Source organism: Ailuropoda melanoleuca, chromosome 13 (genome assembly GCF_002007445.2).
Source record: "Ailuropoda melanoleuca isolate Jingjing chromosome 13, ASM200744v2, whole genome shotgun sequence".
Lineage (NCBI taxonomy): Eukaryota > Metazoa > Chordata > Mammalia > Carnivora > Ursidae > Ailuropoda > Ailuropoda melanoleuca.
In genome coordinates, this window is record NC_048230.1 from 92,222,204 (window position 1) to 92,240,970 (window position 18,767).

The window sequence follows — 18,767 nt, forward strand, 5'->3', positions numbered from 1 at the left end:
GTGTCCTGCCTGCCCCTCCAGGCTGGGCCGATCATGGGACCGCGGGCTGTGATGCCACACCCTGCTCACCTGGGGACCCTGGAAGCCTTTCTGGTCCAAAAAAGATCTTAGCTGTTTCAAGCAGCTGCTTCGAGGATTGTCTCAGAAATGAGATGCCAGACGTTGAGATAGATTGTTTTAGATGGCATTTGCATCAAAGAATCTGCCTCATTTCTGGAATTTGTTTACAGTGCACAAACTGAACCAGAAAAATTGCATTGAAAGAGAGGCAGCCAAGAGACCTGAGTGCCAGGATCTACTGGATATTTGTGAAGAAATGAGAGCAAATGGAAGGCTTGGAGGAACATCACAGAGCACCGGCTGTGTGAGTGGTGGGGCCTCAAAATCTGGGGGCCAGGGATAGGAAAAGTATATGTTTTCCGCCAAGAGAAAACTGTGGCACATGTGTGCACAAGCCTCGTCAGCAGGTGGGCAACTAGTATGGTGGGAAGAGCCTGGAAACTAGATATGCCCTGTGCGCAGATGGAAGGGAGCGCAGCAGGCGGGGGCTGCTACAGAGATAGCGAGGGAGTGGCCAGGCCTTGCTGGGGAGGCCCACGCAGTCATGGCTGCATTGCCTTCAGACCCCAGGGCCTCGAGAACTGTGGGCAGTCCCGAACGACTCAGTGACTGCAGATGGGATCAATATTCTCCAACTGCCAGGAGAGCAGCACTCCCCCAAGTGCCCTCTGACAAAGTGTCAGGAGACTGTCTTGTCCTCTAGGGGCAGAGAAAGAGGAAATCCTCCAGGCCTGTCACTTCCGTCACAAAGTGCAGTGTGCCAGACACACTGGAACCCACACTAGGAAAAGCCTCGTGAATGTGGATGCTGCGGAGCTGTGCAGGTTCTGTAGTGAGCTGCCTGCAACACTCACGTTAGGGACGTGTGTGTGTGTGTGTGTGTGTGAGAGAGAGAGAGAGAGAGAGAGAGAGAGGAGATAGAGTCTGTGTTCAAAATGAGTTATAACAAGTTTTGTCAGGGTTTAAACTTCTAATCACTTTGACTTTCTATTGGAATTGCTTAATGAAGAACCAGCAGAAGAGAAAAGTCATTTAAATGGCAGATAGAAACATCTGGTTTATCACCAGAGAGCTAAGACTTATAATTTGATTTTAGAATATGTGGGTTGGACTCTTGTTTTGAACGTTACAATAGGCAAGTGAATGAATTATCATCTAATGTTGTATTTCTTTATAAGAACTTGCACCAGATATTCATTTGAGGATAATCAAAAATATAAAATACATAAAAATATAAAATCCAATTTTATTTTATTTTATTTTTATTTTTTAAAGATTTTATTTATTTATTTGACAGAGATAGAGACAGCCAGCGAGAGAGGGAACACAAGCAGGGGGAGTGGGAGAGGAAGAAGCAGGCTCATAGTGGAAGAGCCTGATGTGGGGCTTGATCCCATAACGCCAGGATCACGCCCTGAGCCGAAGGCAGACGCTTAACCGCTGTGCCACCCAGGCGCCCCTAAAATCCAATTTTAATAAAAACTATCAGAATTTTTACACTGTAACATAGATTCATTAAAAAGGAAACCTCTTTCAAGTATAAATTTGAATGCAGTGTAATGGACTCACACGAGAAAATGTGACACATATTTCAAGTAGTCGTTTGAGAACTTTGGAGAATTAATTGAGGCCATGATTTAATAGGTTTTCTATCCTGAGAGTATATCTTAGTGCCAAGAATTTTCAGAAAGGATCAGAAAGTGACAGAGTTAAAGTGAGGGGAAGGGCAAGGGGAACCGCTTAAGGTCAAGGTGGTTAGAGGATATGGAATGGTGGACTTGCTCTAGTGTTAGTCCAGGCTCTCCAGAGAAACAGTAGCTGGATATATTGATAAATAAGAGGAGATTCATGACAGGAATTGGGTCATGAGGCTCTGAAAGCCAAGAAGCCCCACAGTCTGCTGGCTGCAAGGTGGGAAACAGGAAAGCCAGGGAATCATTAAGTCTGAGGTCAAAGGCCACTGGTGTACATACTGGAGTCCGAAGGCCCAAGAACTAGGAGCTTCAAGCTCCAAGGGCAGGAGAAGATAGACGTCTTGGCTCAAGAAGAGAGAGAACTGGCCCTTACTTTGCCTTTTTGTTCCATTTGGGCCCCCAATGGATTGGATGATGCTGCCTGCCCACATTGGTGAAGGTGGATCTTCTTTATCAGTCTACTGAGCCAAATGTTAATTTCTCCTACCCCTGCAGACACACACAGAAATATTGTTTTACCAGCTATCAGGGCCTCCCTTAGGCCACTGAAGTTGGAACAAAATTGTCACACCTGGGATAAGACCAGAGACTAGAAAAATTGAGGGGAAGGAAAATCTCAATTCTTGAACGGGGTATGTGTGTGTGTGTGTGTGTGTGTGTGTGTAATTCATCCTTTATCATTTCCATAAAGAAGGCTGCTACTTGCTCTTTAGCATTTCTGCTGCTGAATTTATGGGTACCTGTCTCCTTGCCTTGGTCTGGAGGCCCTCCGCGTGAATCTTGTGCACAGATCACGTGCTTCCTTTTATGATCTTAGAGAATTTTACTCAGTTCTCTCTGGTCTGTCTCCGGGTAATTCTAAGATCTCTTTGGTTCTGTCGTTCTGCAGTTTCATTATCTTGTGAATGTAGACATCTGTCTACATGTGAATTTATTTTTATCTGTCCTTCCCAAACCTGAGAATTTCTTTATTTAGTTCTGGAAAATTATCAGCCAATCTCTTTGAATCTTGCCTCTCAGTCTTTTTTTTCCTTCTTCAAGTCCTATTGGGAGTATATTAGACTTTATTATTCTTTCCTTCATCCTTCTTAACCTCTCTTTCATATGCCCCATCCTACGTCTCCATTACATTCTTGGTCATATCCTCAGGTCTGTTTCTAGCCCAGTAATTCTTCAGTCATGCTGAAGCTACTGCTTACCTCAACATGGCTTTCGATTTTAGCGAGTATATTTTGACTTTCAGAAGTTTTACTTAGTCCTTTTTCATATCTGCTTGCCCTGTATCTTATTCTAACATATTTAAGTCCTCCTTTTGATTTAAACAATGTGAACGTATTTATGGTAGAATCTGAGAGTCCTACTAAAGTTTTACGGGTCCAACCTGCTGTCTGTTACACTGCTGGCGTCCACTTGCTCAGGAAGCTTGCTCTCTTGTCCGTCCCTCCAGAGCAGTTTTGCATTTGCTTCTACAGGTGCTCCTGGGATGTTTCTGGCCAGAGACCAGGCTTTCTGTTAATTTCCAAGCTAACGGATTCCCAGGTCTCGGGGGCAGCATAACTTGAACCACAACTACATGTGCGGAGGTAGGCCCATAGTTATAAACCTTCAGGGGAGCCTTTTACACTCCTAGCTCTGGGTAAACTCAACAGCTACTGGATTGTGCTGATAGATTTTTTTTTTTTCTTCTAAACTACTGTTTCTTTGAGGGTGTGGTTCTTTGTGAGTCTCAGCTTTATGCAAGGTCTCACTGTTCTTCTTTTCTGTGTGTGTGTGTGTGTGTGTGTGGGTGTGTAAACCCAGAGGCCTGCCTCTATTATCAAGACCAGACCCACAGCCCCTTCCAGGGTGATGCAGCTCCCTCACTGACAGGCTTCATGTTGAGCTCCCTCTTTATTTCTGGACCCAAGATTTTCCAAATTTCTTGCAAACTTGGCCATGAATTCAAACGACAGTTTCTATATTTAAGCTACCATTTATAAGGGTACCATTAAGCTACCATTATAAGGGTTTGTAACAGAAGGACTGTCAAGTTATTACATAGTTGGCTCTATTGCTCGAATTTTTCAAATCTTGTTTCTATAACCTAATTGGGAAAGATCTTTGGTTCCTGGCAGGGTCAGCAATTCAAGGTGACACATACTGTTCTTTTGCTTTGCTTGCAAGAACAAAGTGGGGCTATACTGTAACTGAAGAGACCATGTTGGTGATCTGAATGACCTAATAACTAGTGTGGGAAACAAAAGACCAAGTAGAGGAGCTCTTAAGCCACATGTCTGCAGTCAACAATGGGGCATGCCCACTCACTGAGTACATGTTCCATTGGTAGAAAGGAACAGGCATGTCTTCTTTATCTCCTTTTCTTTTCTTTTTACTGAAAAATAAGACACAGATACAGAAAACTACACAAAACAAATATTAAGCTTAGTAACAGACCCCTCTGTAACCACCACCCAGGTCGAGACAGACGTGCAGCCAGCCACTCCAGCAGCCTGTCCTGTGCCCATCCCAGAGCTGCTGCTCTACACCCAGTTCGTCTCTGAATGGCACATGCTACTTTCTTGCCAATCTGTGTACGTTTTAGGCTCTCTGTCATGTTTGGACACTAGTTACCAGGGAGCTGGCACCACTGACCCACTGAAGCACGTTCTTTTAGTGTGTTCAACACCACGGTAAAATAAAGTGCCATCTTCACTGGAGATGTGAGATGTTCCCAGGGCCTCCACCTGTCCAGGGGCTCTTAGAGAGTCATGCACTGACAGACTGGGTGAGCTACTTGCCACAAATCACGTGGTTAAAGAGGAGTTTACTTGGAACCCATGGGTCTCTCACCAGCCTGTTTCCCCCCTTGAGTCTTCATCCCCACATAGAGGATGCGAACTGTACTTTACATCTCATTCCAATGTTCACCTTATTTCTTATAGTTGTCTAGTTCACGTAAATGAGTGTTTATCTACTGCAGTTATATATTGTTTTTCTACAGAAAAATACATGAATCCAGATAAGATAAAAACCTCAGCCAGTGTGGTGGGTGGTGGTCCCACTCACCAGCAGATCAGGGGCAAGAGATTATCAAACAGATGTACCTGGAGGAACACAGGGGCAGCAACAGACCCTGGATCCTCAGCCGTAGCCAATCACAGGGAATCTGTTGGCAGTGAAGAGAAGGCAGCAAATTCATTTAATGCAAATTTGAAGAAGAGAGAAAGGATGAAAATGATGATGGAGAATAACACAGAGGTCAGTTCATCTTAAGAATGTTCTTTAGAATATATATTTCCCACAATGTACATAAAACTTCCTCTGAGCAAACTAAATTTGCTTTGTTCTTCCTGGTAGACAAAGTTTTATGGCCTTTTTCTCTTTGGCCATCAAGAGTCTCAGAGCCACATCTGAGCCTGTTCTGGACACTATAGGTGCTTGGGGCATCATCTCTGCACCTTCATTCTTCCTATTCTGCTTTACATTTAGAAGTGTTTTCTGAGCTTAAAATCAGAAGAAAACCAAGAGAAAAGACTGACAGATGAGCAAAAATTCTAAAACTTCTCATGAAAAAGGAAAACATACACACTAACCAAGACAGTGTGGTACTGAGGATAGTCCCATCGATCAACTGAACAGAGTCCATGAGTAAATGGTGGCATTCAGTCAAATAATTTTTGACAAGGAGGCCAGACAGTTTAATCGGGGAAGGGACAGTCTTTCCAGCAAATGCTGGGACAACTGGATAATCATGTGCAATTAGAATTAAGTAGGACCCCTACCTCATATGTATACAAAAGTTAACTCAAAACTGATCAAACTTAACAGCTAAAACTACAAAACTTTTAGAAGAAAGCAGGGATAAAGCATCATGACCTTAGATTAGGCAACAGTTTCCAAAAGCAAAAAAGAAAAAAATAAGATTGGAGTCCACCAAAATTAAATACCCCTGTGTTTCAAAAGCTACCATCCAGAAAGTAAAAAGAAATATCTACAAAATATATCTTATAAGGGACTCTTATCTAGAATATAAAAAGAACTCTTACAACTCAATAATAAAAAGAACTAAAAAAAATAGAATATCTGAATGAATAAAAATTTTTCCAAGAGAAATACACAGATGGCCAACAAGCACTTAAGATTTAAATGAGAAAGCAAATCACCTTTTAGTAATGCAAAACAAAATCATAAAATAAAAAATTATTCTGGACCTGGGGCCACAAGTGAAAATTGTGTTCATACCAGTTTCCTGGAATCGTGGACTACAAACAGAGTGTGCCTGAGCAAAGATGCCTCTCGTTCACTCTTCAAATACTGAGTACCTTGTTGACTCCTGTTGAGGACATAAAATTGAAAATAAAATCATCTCCCCAAATCTCTGTAAGGGTAGTAAAGAAAACACTTCTATTACTGAATAAGCCTTAAATCAGAATATGATGTGCATCACAGGCAATTGACAAAGAAATCTCACCCTTTCCATGTTAGCTAGCCAGGTACAATCTGTCTCAATGTAAACAGTAATAACTTGTCCTCCAGTAAGAGGACTAGACAGTACTACTGATCACACATAGTTCATGCACTCTACCTGGTGACTGGGATGACCATCTAGGTCATCTATTTACTTTATCCAGAGTAAAAACACACTTCTCATACTTTTATGACAGGAGTTAGTTGCGCAACTTTGGAACAAGAGGCCCATTAAAGTTAGTCTCCTAGGAACCTGGGAGATTGGGCGCTTTCTCTCTGGATGTTTACACTGCAAACAGATGGCTCTGGGAGCCCTTGAGCAAGGTTTTTCTAGGTTCTAGGTCCTAAAGCTGACCCAGGGCCTAGGCAGTCTTCAAAAGGAATTAGGTTCATTTCAAAGAGCGAATACTTAAAATGATCACTTTTCTAAACTACATGCTCAAAAAGGAGAGGAAAATATTTTCAACAGGAAGAATTAAGCGTCTTATTTGTAATCTGCGTTTTATAGTCCTACACGTTACCGACACACCCTGTAGGTAAGACGCCGCCCAGCGCAAGGCTGGCCGCTGTGAGTAGGAACAAGATTTCGCAAAGTTTTCGCGGTGGCTCGCAGCGGGAAGCCAGGGGCCAGATGAACGGAGAACTGGAAGTTTAAGGCAAGTCTTCCAAGCAGGATTTTGATTAAGAGTGCACAAGGATGCGTGGAAGCAGCAAGATTTTGGGCTGACGGATTCGAAGACAGAGCATGAATTCTTTCCACCGAAGGGCGGCTCGGTCTTTGGGAAGCTCCGTAACGACCACTCAGCCCACGTGCATGGCTGCAGACTCCCAGGACACTAAACCGCATGCTTAAGTAAGGTCTGAGGTGGGGTCTCGGCGCTCTTGGTCCGGGGCCGACCGAGGCGGCGACCCTGCGGGAAGAATGCCCGCCGAGCACCCGCCCCTCGCCAACCCCGTCCTGCAGCACGTGGAAGCGCTTTGTCCACCACCCGCCAGTCCCAGGACGCCCGCGGGCCGCCCGCTCCTTTCCGGTGCCGGTCGGCGTCGTAGACCCTCCCCTTCTCCGTGTGGCGGACACCGCCCGGAACTACGCGTAGCACACGGACTGCTGCCACCACGGGCGAGTGACCCAAGACGGATCGGAACACGACCACGCACCCCTCCCCCGCTCACGTGACCTTCCGGGGCCGGCCTGTCTTCGCCCCCGCCGCGCCAAGAACAGATGCGGAGCCGCCTTCGCTGTGTTCTGCGCAGGCGCAGACCTTGACTCGCGACTGGTGACGCAATCCTGAGCGGACTCGGACCCCAAGCGTATGTCAACTCACGTAACTCTGCCCGAACGGCCTCCGCAGTCGGACGTGCGCGCGCAGTCCCCACCCCCAGCCACGGGAGGGGGCGGAGCCGTTTGGGGGCGGGGCGGGCCCTGCGGCGGCCAATCGGCGGCGCCCGCCCTGTTGTTCCGCCCCGCCCAGCCTGCCGTCGGTCCCCGGGGGCCTGGTCCGGCGGACGCGCGGTAGCGGCGGCGGCGGAGGCGGCGACGCCGGCTGGGAGGTGAGTGTGCGGCCCGCAGGCCGTCCGGGCTTTTCGCCCCAGCCGCTGCCTCCTGACTTGTCTGAGCGTGGCGAGTGGGCTGGCCGCGCATGCCCTCCCGGAGAAGCGGCGGGCCTCGGGGGCGCAGGAGCCGGGGGCGGCCCGGGTTCGGAGGTCCAGGCCCGATCACGCGGGCGCCGTGGATGCCCGCGGCCCAGCAGGCAGCGGATCCATTTGTAGAGGGGGCGTGTGTCCCTCGGAAGTGTGCGGGTCGGAGGGGCCGAGGGGGCGGGGGCGTGCGCCGTCGGAGCGCGATGCGGACCCGGACGCGGCCGGGCAGGAGCGCCGCACCCTCCTTAGTGCGTTGGAGCCTCGGAGAGCGGCCGGCGGGAGGGAGATGCTCGGGGACGGAGGTGCAGCTGGGCGCCAGCCAATTACAGTGGGAGATGCAGCTGTCACCCAGGCCAGAGGATTCCTGTCGCCATGATCACTGCCTTCCCTTCCTGTGCTCAGACAGATGGGAAATTGTGCTCAGAAACCACTTTATTGATTGACTCAGAAATCGCTGTCAGGTCCCCTGTAGATTCGCACGTCTGCTTGAGGGCCCGGTTGGCAGAGGTTTGGGGAAGTGGAAGGCTGCAGGTGAGGATGGGCATCAGGTTGAGAGAGACCTCTGCAGCCATTTCTCCGAGGCTGGGGCTGAAATCAGTGACAGTCCTTGGCGTACTGTACCGCCCCTCCCCCGCCCCACCCATCTAGGCTTGGTGGGTGTTTTCAGTTGACTGTGGAGTCTTCTTCAGGTGACTGCTTAGGCCTCCTGGATGTTCTTGTTACAGTTGAACTCTCAGAGGGCAGTCTTTTTTCATGTTTTGGGGTGGCTGGTGGTTGTAGGAAGCCAACTGTAGTCCTAGGTACTGGAAACAGTTTCACTGGTGGGACTGGAGAACTGGGTAGAGGTGAGGCTGGTTTTCCAGGAAAGATGACCACCCAAGACATGTTGAATCTGAGGTAACATCCAAGATCTGGTTGAAGGGGGATAGAAAGAGGATGGGTACTTTGGACTGGTGGTGGAGATTCAGGAACCAAAACGTACTGGGAAAAGGAAGGTAGATTCTAGAGCACAAGGTTGGGGTGCATCTTGAGAAAGCACATAGGGAGTCTGAGGAGAGAGTAGCTCCACTAAAGCAGAAGTGACCCATGCTGGTGTGGGGTGCCACGGAAGCGGGGGGAGGAGCCCTTGGAGTGGGGAGTGCAATCTGCAGTGTCGGCAGCCCTGGAAAGATCTAGGGAGGAAAAGCAGCTCTTTGCATTTGGCATTGCTGAGGTGAAGGGCACGCTGAGCAGTTTCAATGTGAGTCCAGAGTCCCATCAGGTCCAGGCTCAAGCCCCAGCCCCAGCCCCAGCCCAACCATTTACTGTTACCTTGTTAGTTCCTCTTCTGTGAAATGGGGATGGTAATAGCGATAATAGCACCTGGGCGGGGTGTATGGGAAGCCAGTAGCAAGTAGCTTACAAGCCTCAAGTGAGGCTGTAAGCACTTGACATGGTTGGACTCACTGGAGTCTCATTGGCTCTGGCGGTTCTTTGCAAAGGAGCAGACTGTGGTTCAGAGAAATTAAGTTAGTTGCTCAAGGTAGCACAGCCCATGAAATTATTCTTGTAGAGTAACAGTAATTCAATTATGAGGTGTTTAGGGGTGCTGGAAATGGCCATGGATTGTTGACTACTTTTTCATGAAGTTTTCCTCATGGAAAGTAGTTATTTATTTAGTTGGTTGTTTTCTTTTTTTTTTCTTTTTAAGATTTTATTTATTTATTTGTCAGAGAGAGAGAGAAAGAGGGAGAGAGCCCACACGTATGTGCCCAAGCAGGGGGAGCAGCAGGCAGAGGGAGAAGCAGGATTTCCACTGAGCAAGGACCCCGTTGCGGGACTTGATCCGAGGATCCTGGGATCATGACCTGAGCCGAGGGCAGTCATCTGACTGAGCTACCCAGGCACCCCAAGTTGGTTGTTTTCAAAGGCAGACATGATTCTCTAAGGTTTGGTGGCCACGTGTTTTGTTTTAATTATTTGGTTTCCTGGTCAAAAAGCTAGACACTATTGTTGCTGTAAATTCTGTTACAGTTTGGAGGTCTGTGTCTATAAGCAAGTTCGAAAATCACCTAGATAAGCAAATTAGTGCTGTAATATATTTCATTAAACATGACTTTGGTCAATTATGTTTATCATTGGGATAAATCGTAGTAATATTTTTTATTGTGCAAATATTATCTTAGGGTACATTAGGGCTTCACCTGCTAAGAAGTATTGTGATTTATATCTTTAGATGACGAAAGCTAGGTTTTGGTTGTTAATCAGTTTCTATCCTCTGGAGAAGTGAAATAATCCTAATTTTTAATCCTTTCACTTTGGTGTTTGCTCAGGCATGGAATAATTCTTGTGTCTGTTTTCAGAGCTGTTATTAGAAAGGAGAAACATGGAAAGTGGTGCAGTTCTGTTGGAATCCAAATCCTCACCGTTCAACCTTCTGCATGAAATGCATCAACTACGCCTTCTTGGTCACCTGTGTGATGTGACTGTCAGTGTGGAGTACCAGGGCGTCAGAGAAGAGTTCATGGCTCATAAGGCGGTGCTGGCAGCCACCAGCAAGTTCTTTAAGGAGATGTTCCTTAATGAGAAGACTGTGGATGGTACGAGGACTAACGTCTACTTAAATGAAGTGCAAGTTGTTGACTTTGCCTCATTTTTGGAGTTTGTGTACACTGCAAAGGTACAGGTGGAAGAAGATCGGGTGCAGCGAATGCTGGAAATGGCTGAGAAACTAAAATGTCTGGACTTATCGGAGACTTGTTTTCAGTTGAAGAAACAGATGTTAGAGTCTGTACTTCTGGAGTTGCAGAACTTCTCTGAGTCGCAGGAGGCAGAAGGGAGCAGTGACTCCCAAGCAGCTGTTGCTCCTGACCCCAGGGCAAGTCCCCCCAGGGACAGTCCTCTCCCTAATGGCCTCGGGGATTCCTCAGATCCCCTAGTGGAGACAATCAGCAATTGCCTGTTGCCAGATATCCCCCCGAGGAAGTCCAAGGAGAAACCAGACAAGAAAAAAGATGCAGTCAAGCCTCCCTACCCGAAGATCAGAAGGGCCAGTGGAAGGCTGGCTGGAAGAAAGGTGTTTGTGGAAATCCCTAAAAAGAAATACACAAGAAGGCTGCGGGAACAGCAGAAAAGTGCCGAGGACGACATGGGGGATTACCGCAGCCCCCAGGACCCCAACCTAGAGGCCCCGGGAGCAGAGATGGAGCCCATCACGAAGCATGAGGAGTGCGGCGTGGGGGTGGAGGTGGCACAGGTGCTGCCAAAAGCAGGCAGCAGGGGGGATGCAGGCCACGGGGAGGACGATGACGACGACGACGAGGAGGGCGAGAAGAGGAAGAGCAACTTTAAGTGCACTGTCTGTGAAAAGGCCTTTCTGTATGAGAAGAGCTTCCTGAAGCACATCCGGCACCACCACGGGGTGGCCACCGAGGTGGTACATCGCTGCGACACGTGCAGCCAGACCTTTGCCAACCGCTGCAACCTCAAGAGCCACCAGCGCCATGTGCACAGCAGTGAGCGCCACTTCCCGTGTGAGCTGTGCGGCAAGAAGTTCAAGAGGAAGAAGGACGTCAAGCGGCACGTGGTGCAGGTGCACGAGGGCGGTGGCGAGCGGCACCAGTGCCAGCAGTGCGGCAAGGGCCTGAGCTCCAAGACAGCGCTGCGGCTGCACGAGCGGACGCACACGGGCCACAAGCCGTATGGCTGCACCGAGTGCGAGGCCAAGTTCTCGCAGCCCTCGGCGCTGAAGACCCACATGAGGTAGGGCTGTGGCCGCCGGCCAGAGCCACTGTGAGGGTGCTCTTTGCCCGAGATGCGGCCTATTTGTGTTCTGGGGATGGGGGTGTGGAGAGATGGAGGTCGTTCCAGGGTTTGACCAACGTGGCTATGCCTGCAGACGTTTCACTTCTTAATTTGTGCCCTCTAGAAATTGGGGGGCTACTTTGGGACGTCTGTGAATTCTCTTCCTGGGTAAAGGTATCTCTTCTTCACTCAGCCCTCCTACAGGCCCCAGGCTGATGGCTGTCCCCCTCACCCCATGCCCTGTGCCAGCGCAGAAGCCTGGACATGGAACCCTGGCCCCACCAGTCTTGTCGCATGGCCACAGCAGGCCAGGCTTTCCCGATCCCAGAGTAGCCTCTGGAGCTTACGGTGCCCGCCATGCTTATGCTTGAGGGCCGGTTGGGCTCATGACCTTCATTGCTCTTTTCCTGACTCTTCATTTAGAACTTGGGCCTGTGACCAGCTGGATCCCATGGTCCCATTAAAGACCTCAGTGAGAGGACGTTTAGGGCATTAGGACATTTCTCTGGTCTTAGGTGTTTGTTCTCAGGGCTTGGAAAGTGCCATTGGTTAGTCTAACCACCAGATTCGGGACAGTGTTTTTGGTTCATAATTTTTGAACTGTAGGTGGAGAACACCAGTTTTTAAATAGGTTTCCTTCAGTGCTGTTTATGCTTGAAATCCAGACAGTTTCTCCTCTATTCTAGACCTGCCATCAGGCTAGGACGTCTTTGGGGTGGTAGCATGGTGTTCACTGTCTTTTTACTGTGTGATCAGTTAAAACCTTGGTGTAGGAAGTGTAGAGTGAGTCGTGGTTGATGGCGGCTTCATACTAGTTGTGAAACTCAAATGCTGATACACACTCCTTCAGAAACCAGCTTTCTTCAGCATTTTGAGAACCGTTCTTTCTGGACTGGTCACTTCATCTTAGGAATCGACAGTAATGTTTTTTATCACATGGTGCTTGGTCAGCCATAGTCCCCAAGGTGTCTGTGGTCGATTACTGTGATGAGGAAGCTTTGCAAATACTGCACGGTACTATTCAGTGGTGAAGAAAGCGAGCAGAGGCGAGTGTCTGCCGGCCTGGGCTGTGCAGCAGCCCCCTGGGGAAGCGCGGCCGCCAGCTGGCCTCCAGCGGAAAGGATCATGGGGATGGAGGTCATGGGCCTGTGTACTTCCACTTCAGCCATTCTCATTCGGTCTCTTGGAATAACCGTCCTTGCAGGCTAGAATGGAAATTGTATTGCAAAGTGAGCTTTGAGATACATCCTAAGTTATCATCTGAATGTTGTACTTTCAGAATTCATACAGGGGAAAAACCTTTTGTCTGTGATGAATGTGGTGCAAGATTCACTCAGAACCACATGCTGATTTATCATAAAAGGTGTCACACAGGTAAATACTCAATGCTGTTGTGATTGAATGTCTTTCTAGCTGTAGAAGAAACTGCCATTTAATTTAGAAGTTGGCATCTACCAAAGTGGTGCAGGTTAAGGCCATGATATAGCTTTTCCATCTCGTAAGTGAGCAAAAACAAGTAATTCAAATATGCCCATGGCTCTGGTGCCGGCGTGCTCGTGGCAGCAGCCTGGGCACACTGGGCAGTAGGAGTGGCACGTGAGTCTTATGTATCGAGAGGTATGAAACAGTTCCTACTGTTGTAGCCCCAAATTGCATTTCCAGGAATCTGTCTTAAAGAAATTGTTCAAAATATGGGAAAAGCTATATGCTGTCATCCCCCTTCTTGCTCTCCCAAATAACAGAGCATTGGAAACAGCCTGATTGTCCAATCACAAGGAAGTGGTTCAGTAAACTGGTAAATCCATCCCTTCCTGGTGCCCGATGGGGCCATTCCCAGGGCTCTGAATGTTATGAAAAACACCTGTGCTTGGATGTGGACTGGAAAATGCACAATTATGCATGCAGCTAATCCCAACTACATTGAAAACCTGCACATAAAAGACTAGAAGAAAATAAATTGCTATATAATGTATTAGGTGGTGGAATTATCTCATTTCTATTTTTCAAAATTTTGTGATGATTTTATTATATGAGGGAGAAAATTTAAGTTGACTTTATTCAAATTCAGCACAACACCTTGTTTTACAGGATACAGAATCTGACTGTTGTACACTGCTGTTACCATACTAACCCAGTTCTTAATTGCTTGCATTTTAAAATTTTTCTCTCTAAGCACTGCCATATGAGCCTCAAGTTCAAATGCAGGCAAGGCAGAGCTGAGGCATTTAATGATAGGATTACTCAGACTCTAAAATGAGAATTGGTACCTAATGGAAGGTTGGGGGTGGAGGTGAGGTCAGGTGACACTGAAGCAATAAGTGAGAACCGGTCATTTGATGAAAATATTAATGTATTCGGGTTCTGTTAAAGCCAGTATTTTTATTTTGATGTTTGTAAAGTCAGGGGCACACCTAATAATCAGATGAGTGTGATTTGTGGAATTAAAAGGCTCAAACTATAGAACATGAAGTGAGAACATTTTTTTCCTGTTCTGTAACCCAGCCAGGTTGATTGGAGTGGCTGCCCTAGAGCTGCCGTCCACACATGTCCATGTAAACTTCCTCTCCTCTCAAGGGAGACTTTTGTCCCAATAAAGGGCCACACAAGAGCTGCTTTGAAAAATCCAGCAATTCCCCCAAACAAGTTGTAAGATTAATTTCTTATTTGGAATGACTAAGTTTCCAAAATGTGGGCTGACTGAATGATCTAATTCTAAGCTAGTGGAACCCTTCTTGGGATTCCCAAGGATATTTTACCAGAACTTTCAGGAATTATTAGGCATCTTACACGAATAGATGTTTTAGGACAGTTTTAACTGGAAAACATAATGTGCTGTGCAGCACACGCTTCTGAGTTCATGTGTGTTCTAGAGTGTGGGCCAGCTCATCGAGTGTTGTGCCTGAATCATTTCTAACTTTCTGTCTCATCTTTTCATGTAGGTGAAAGACCTTTTATGTGTGAAACATGTGGCAAGAGTTTTGCTTCTAAGGAGTATTTAAAACATCACAATAGAATCCATACTGGATCCAAACCCTTTAAATGTGAAGTTTGTTTCAGGACTTTTGCCCAGCGGAATTCACTCTACCAGCATATTAAAGTCCATACAGGTATGGCTGGCATATTGGCAGGGAAGGGAGTTGAGTGTGGCTAGGATAGGTCTCAAAAGTTTTAGATTTACTAGAAAACTGTTTGGAATTTAGAATTGTTTTGTGTGTCATAATAGCATTTTTAAATTTCTGAGTTTCTAGTTTCTGGCTCTCACAAACTGGAAAGGTATGAGTGTTTGGATGTGGATATGTGGACATTTTAACATTTTCAGATTAGAATTCAGGTTAATGGTCTGTACATATTAGTGTACACACACACACAAATTCAGTTATTATGGGACTTGGAATTTTATATTCCATTACTGTGGAAAACAGGTGAACTTCTGCAGATGTAGTACCAGCTTTTGGCTTTGGCCCTTTTAGGGTGTAGACCATAAACTCCTGGTATTACAGGGATGGATTTGTACCTGTCAGAGGACTCTTGAGTCATTCCCAGCATAGCCTTCCTGCTTCTGCTTTCCAGTGATCTCCCAGCAGCATGATTCCAGAGCTTATCAGAATTCAACACAGTAGGCTGGAGAGATCAACCTGTGGCTTTCTTCTCTTCCCATCTCAGGGGAACGTCCTTATTGCTGTGACCAGTGTGGGAAGCAGTTCACTCAGCTCAATGCTCTCCAGCGTCACCATCGCATCCACACGGGGGAGAAGCCATTCATGTGTAACGCGTGCGGGCGGACATTCACCGACAAGTCCACTCTCCGGCGACATACCTCGGTAAGCAGTAGCGTGACTTCTGAATGACAAATCGCTGGTCCCCAGGTACACATAACTCTAGACAGTCAGAAATGCCAGCCATCATCCCATAAGGTGGTCATAGAAGATAGTGAGTCTTTCCTTTTCAGGTTTTCTCTGCAGGGAGTACATTCAGTGTGAATAAAGAACCGAGGCTCAGGGCCCCAAAGGCACAATCTATGATAAGTGCTCCTTAACAGTGACAGTGGTGGTAGGTACTTGGCCATTGGTGAAAGTGTATTTTGCTACGGTGGAAACTAAGTTGAAAAGAGACTGTTGCTTTAAAAGATGTACTTGTTCAGAGACACGTTGTGACTTCTATTTTGTGTTTGATTTGTAGATACATGATAAGAATACTCCATGGAAGTCTTTCCTTGTTATTGTAGATGGCTCACCCAAGAATGATGACGCACACAAGACTGAGCAGCCAGATGAAGAATATACGCCATCCAAACTTTCGGATAAATTGCTGTCTTTTGCAGAAAATGGCCATTTTCACAACCTAGCCACAGTCCAAGGCAGCGTACCCACGGTGCACGAGAACAGTTCTGCAGACACGGCCTGCAAGTCGGACGATTGCGTGGTGTCTCAGGACACGCTGCTGGCCACCACCATCAGTGAGCTTAGCGAGCTGACCCCACAGACAGACCCAATGCCCACACAGCTTCACTCGCTGACCAGCATGGAATGAGAGCTTAGTTACCTGCCAAGCAGATCCTACGCTGCGTCTCCCGTGCGTTTGATTGTTGTATGCAGGCTACCAGTAGTCAGGGGCTAAGACAAAGAACTGTCTGGGGGCAGAGTGGGCAAGAATACCTTCTGCACATTTTCCTGAATCTCTGCTAACTTGCACGTCTTTATCAAAGCATTTTTAGAGCCTCCCCTTAAAAATCCCAGTCTGCATGATCTCAGCTATGCTTGATTGACAAACAAGGCAGTTAACATGACCTCACTGGATCCTGGTGCAGGTTGTATGCATAACACTTGTCTTGATGTGTAGGAAGTTTGGACAGCCACATAACTGTAGAATACAGAGCCCTGGCCCAGCTCATGAAGTTACTGTTAGTGATCTCCCTGGTCTCTCAGCCTGCCTTACCCTTCTGTGTGGGTTTCGTTCCCTGATCATTTTAAGCTATTTTTCTACCAACTTGAAATAAAACTGGGACCATGTATTTTCAGCTCTTTCCTTTTGCACTGAAGCAAGTCCGGTTTGCTCTGGGGACCCTTGAGTTGGACTGAAGAAATGGATGGTTGCATTCATTCCCCTCCACCTCCTGTCTGTAGGCACTAAAAAAGGAATGATAAATTGAACACTTGAAAAATGGCTTCATATAATCTGTACTTACAGCATATTTGCAGCTAGGAAGTTGGCCATAGAATAACTGCTGAAATGAAGTGTGGCTGTTGGGTTTCATTCCTAAAGTCTTATGAGGTAAAAGCTGTCCTACCAAAGATTCTAGCAGCAAATGGTGTTGTAGTTTTTGCAGAGGTGTGAAAAGTGAAGAGGCTTTAGAACACTTGAAACACTGTCCTTTTATTTACAAGTAGCAATGAGGTGACCTGGCAAATCTTAGAACAGAGTGTTAGTATTTTTGGCTAGGTTTTCCTGATTTACTCTGTGATTTTCAGAAACCCAGAATTTCTCATTTACATATCAAGAGCTTGAAACAGGCAAGTAATTCCCACACGTTTGTTTACTTGGGAACATGTGAGCATATAAGCAGAAAGGACCAAAAGCCTTGGAACTTGTCTTTGATTATGCCTTAAGAGTGGATTGCGAAGAACCAGGAACTTTATCTTCAGTGTTCCCGTGGCTGGCTCATGCTGGCCTTCTGCTTAAAATGAATTTGCAGTGAAGTTAATTCTGCTGTTTTTGCTAAGCCTGATTCCTGGTTCCTGTGGCTTGGATGTGTTGCCGCATGCTAAGTGCTTTGACTCACATGTAACCCTAAACATGATAATTTAAAGAAGAATTCTTTTGTTCACTAGTTGCTCTTTTTCTTACATTTTAATTTATTAAACTTGATGTGAAAACATGTTCATTTTCTAAGAGAAAGGTACTTTATCCTACGTTCCAGGATGAAGGCACAGCTGCACTATGCCAGAAACTAATGTGGGAAGACTCCCTAAATGCTTATTTTGTTCTAACTGGTAACATGTTAATAAAAAGCCACTCTAAGATGTTTTAGGTGCTGATAACATGTTTCACACTTGCTCTTGAAGATGGCAGAACTGAATTTTCAATGATGATAGCATATCCTGGTTGTATTTACAGAACAATAAAACTGTCTCACAACCATTTTACTTTTGGTAAGAGAATGAGCCTGCCCAGCTGATGTACTGTTTCATGGAATAAAGTCGTCTTAATGAGAAGGAATTTAAATAATAGATTATTTTGTTACCTACTGGAAGAATTTTTGTCTTGAATTTGTTTCTCTAGAAATTCTACAAAAAATCATTTGTGTTAATAAATGTTTGCTTTCTAAAAAGTTTTGCAAGCTTAGAGTTTATTTCCACTGTTAGAATCTAGGCTCTGTAGGGGCACCTGGGTGGCGCAGTCGTTAGCGTCTGCCTTCGGCTCAGGACGTGATCCCAGCATTCTGGGATCGAGCCCCACATCAGGCTGCTCCGCTGGGAGCCTGCTTCTTCCTCTCCCACTCCCCCTGCTTGTGTTCCCTCTCTCACTGGCTGTCTGTCAAATAAAATCTTAAAAAAAAAAAAAAAGAATCTAGGCTCTGTAGAAAGATTCTTAATTGGAACAAGTATAATCCTCTTCCATTTCATGGGTGATGAAATGTAAATCAGGGTCTGTAGTCTTAGGATTGTCTACATAACTGTCTGGCGTGCATATTGATTAGACATGAAAGCCTGATGGTGAGGGATGCTGGCCTCTGCAGGGGTGGCCTCCGAGAGGCCTCTTCAGTGTGATGTGACAGTCTCTGTCACAAATGTGTCTCCAACTAGACCCATGTCTGTCCTTCCCAGGAGGGTAAGGCTACGCCCGAGGGCAGAGAAAAGCAAAAACCCTGCAGAAGACCCAGCACAGAGGGATTTGTGGGGTGTCGTGATTCCTCTTAACCCAAGTAGTCTTGCTGAGAGAAAGCAAGGCTGCCGCCTTTTTTTTTTTAATTTTATTTTATTATATTATGTTAATCACCATACAGTACATCCCCCGATTCCGATGTAAAGTTTGATGCTTCATTAGTTGCGTATAACACCCAGTGCACCATGCAATACGTGCCCTCCTTACTACCCATCACCAGTCTATCCCCTTCCCCCACCCCCTCCCCTCTGAAGTCTTCAG

At 46.5% G+C, this 18,767-nt stretch overlaps 2 protein-coding genes across 10 annotated transcripts; one reads left to right on the forward strand and one right to left on the reverse strand.

Moving 5' to 3' along the window:
• Positions 1–1,461: 1,461 nt before the first annotated feature.
• LOC109490591 lies at positions 1,462–7,510 on the reverse strand. 8 transcript variants are annotated; one of them, XR_004619459.1, is made up of 6 exons: positions 6,722–7,510; positions 5,976–6,066; positions 4,838–4,899; positions 4,059–4,125; positions 2,128–2,243; positions 1,462–1,519 (listed from the first exon to the last, which is right to left on the reverse strand). XR_004619459.1 is itself a non-coding variant. In XM_019806199.2 (6 exons), the coding sequence occupies exons 1-5, from the start codon at positions 7,045–7,047 to the stop codon at positions 3,169–3,171; spliced, it is 621 nt and encodes a 206-aa protein (XP_019661758.1). In that variant the 5' UTR covers positions 7,048–7,510; the 3' UTR covers positions 1,526–2,243; positions 3,136–3,168. The 8 variants fall into 8 exon arrangements, 3 of the variants coding, with proteins under 3 accessions (XP_019661758.1, XP_019661759.1, XP_019661756.1); XM_019806199.2 differs by lacking the exon at positions 1,462–1,519 and adding an exon at positions 3,136–3,243 and having other exon boundaries at positions 1,526–2,243; XR_002143919.2 differs by having other exon boundaries at positions 3,136–4,125; positions 5,976–7,510.
• An 83-nt stretch (positions 7,511–7,593) lies between these two features.
• GZF1 (GDNF inducible zinc finger protein 1) lies at positions 7,594–17,952 on the forward strand. Of its 2 annotated transcripts, none has more exons than XM_034640209.1 (6): positions 7,594–7,751; positions 10,184–11,582; positions 12,904–12,998; positions 14,564–14,731; positions 15,288–15,445; positions 15,804–17,952. In XM_034640209.1, the coding sequence occupies exons 2-6, from the start codon at positions 10,207–10,209 to the stop codon at positions 16,152–16,154; spliced, it is 2,148 nt and encodes a 715-aa protein (XP_034496100.1). In that variant the 5' UTR covers positions 7,594–7,751; positions 10,184–10,206; the 3' UTR covers positions 16,155–17,952. The 2 variants fall into 2 exon arrangements, with proteins under 2 accessions (XP_034496100.1, XP_034496101.1); XM_034640210.1 differs by having other exon boundaries at positions 15,850–16,114.
• Positions 17,953–18,767: the final 815 nt, after the last annotated feature.

Coding starts and splice junctions, on each gene's coding strand:
- LOC109490591 (XM_019806197.2), bottom strand. CDS start 7,047: ATGCGGTTTAGTGTCCTGGGAGTCTGCAGCCATGCACGTGGGCTGAGT. Junction 6,067..6,721: donor CTTACCTACAGGGTGTGTCG/GTAACGTGTAGG, acceptor TGTCCTCAACAG/GAGTCAACAAGGTACTCAGT. Junction 4,126..4,837: donor CTGCCCCTGTGTTCCTCCAG/GTACATCTGTTT, acceptor CTTATTTTTCAG/TAAAAAGAAAAGAAAAGGAG.
- GZF1 (XM_034640209.1), top strand. CDS start 10,207: ATGGAAAGTGGTGCAGTTCTGTTGGAATCCAAATCCTCACCGTTCAAC. Junction 14,732..15,287: donor GCATATTAAAGTCCATACAG/GTATGGCTGGCA, acceptor TTCCCATCTCAG/GGGAACGTCCTTATTGCTGT. Junction 15,446..15,803: donor CTCTCCGGCGACATACCTCG/GTAAGCAGTAGC, acceptor TTTGATTTGTAG/ATACATGATAAGAATACTCC.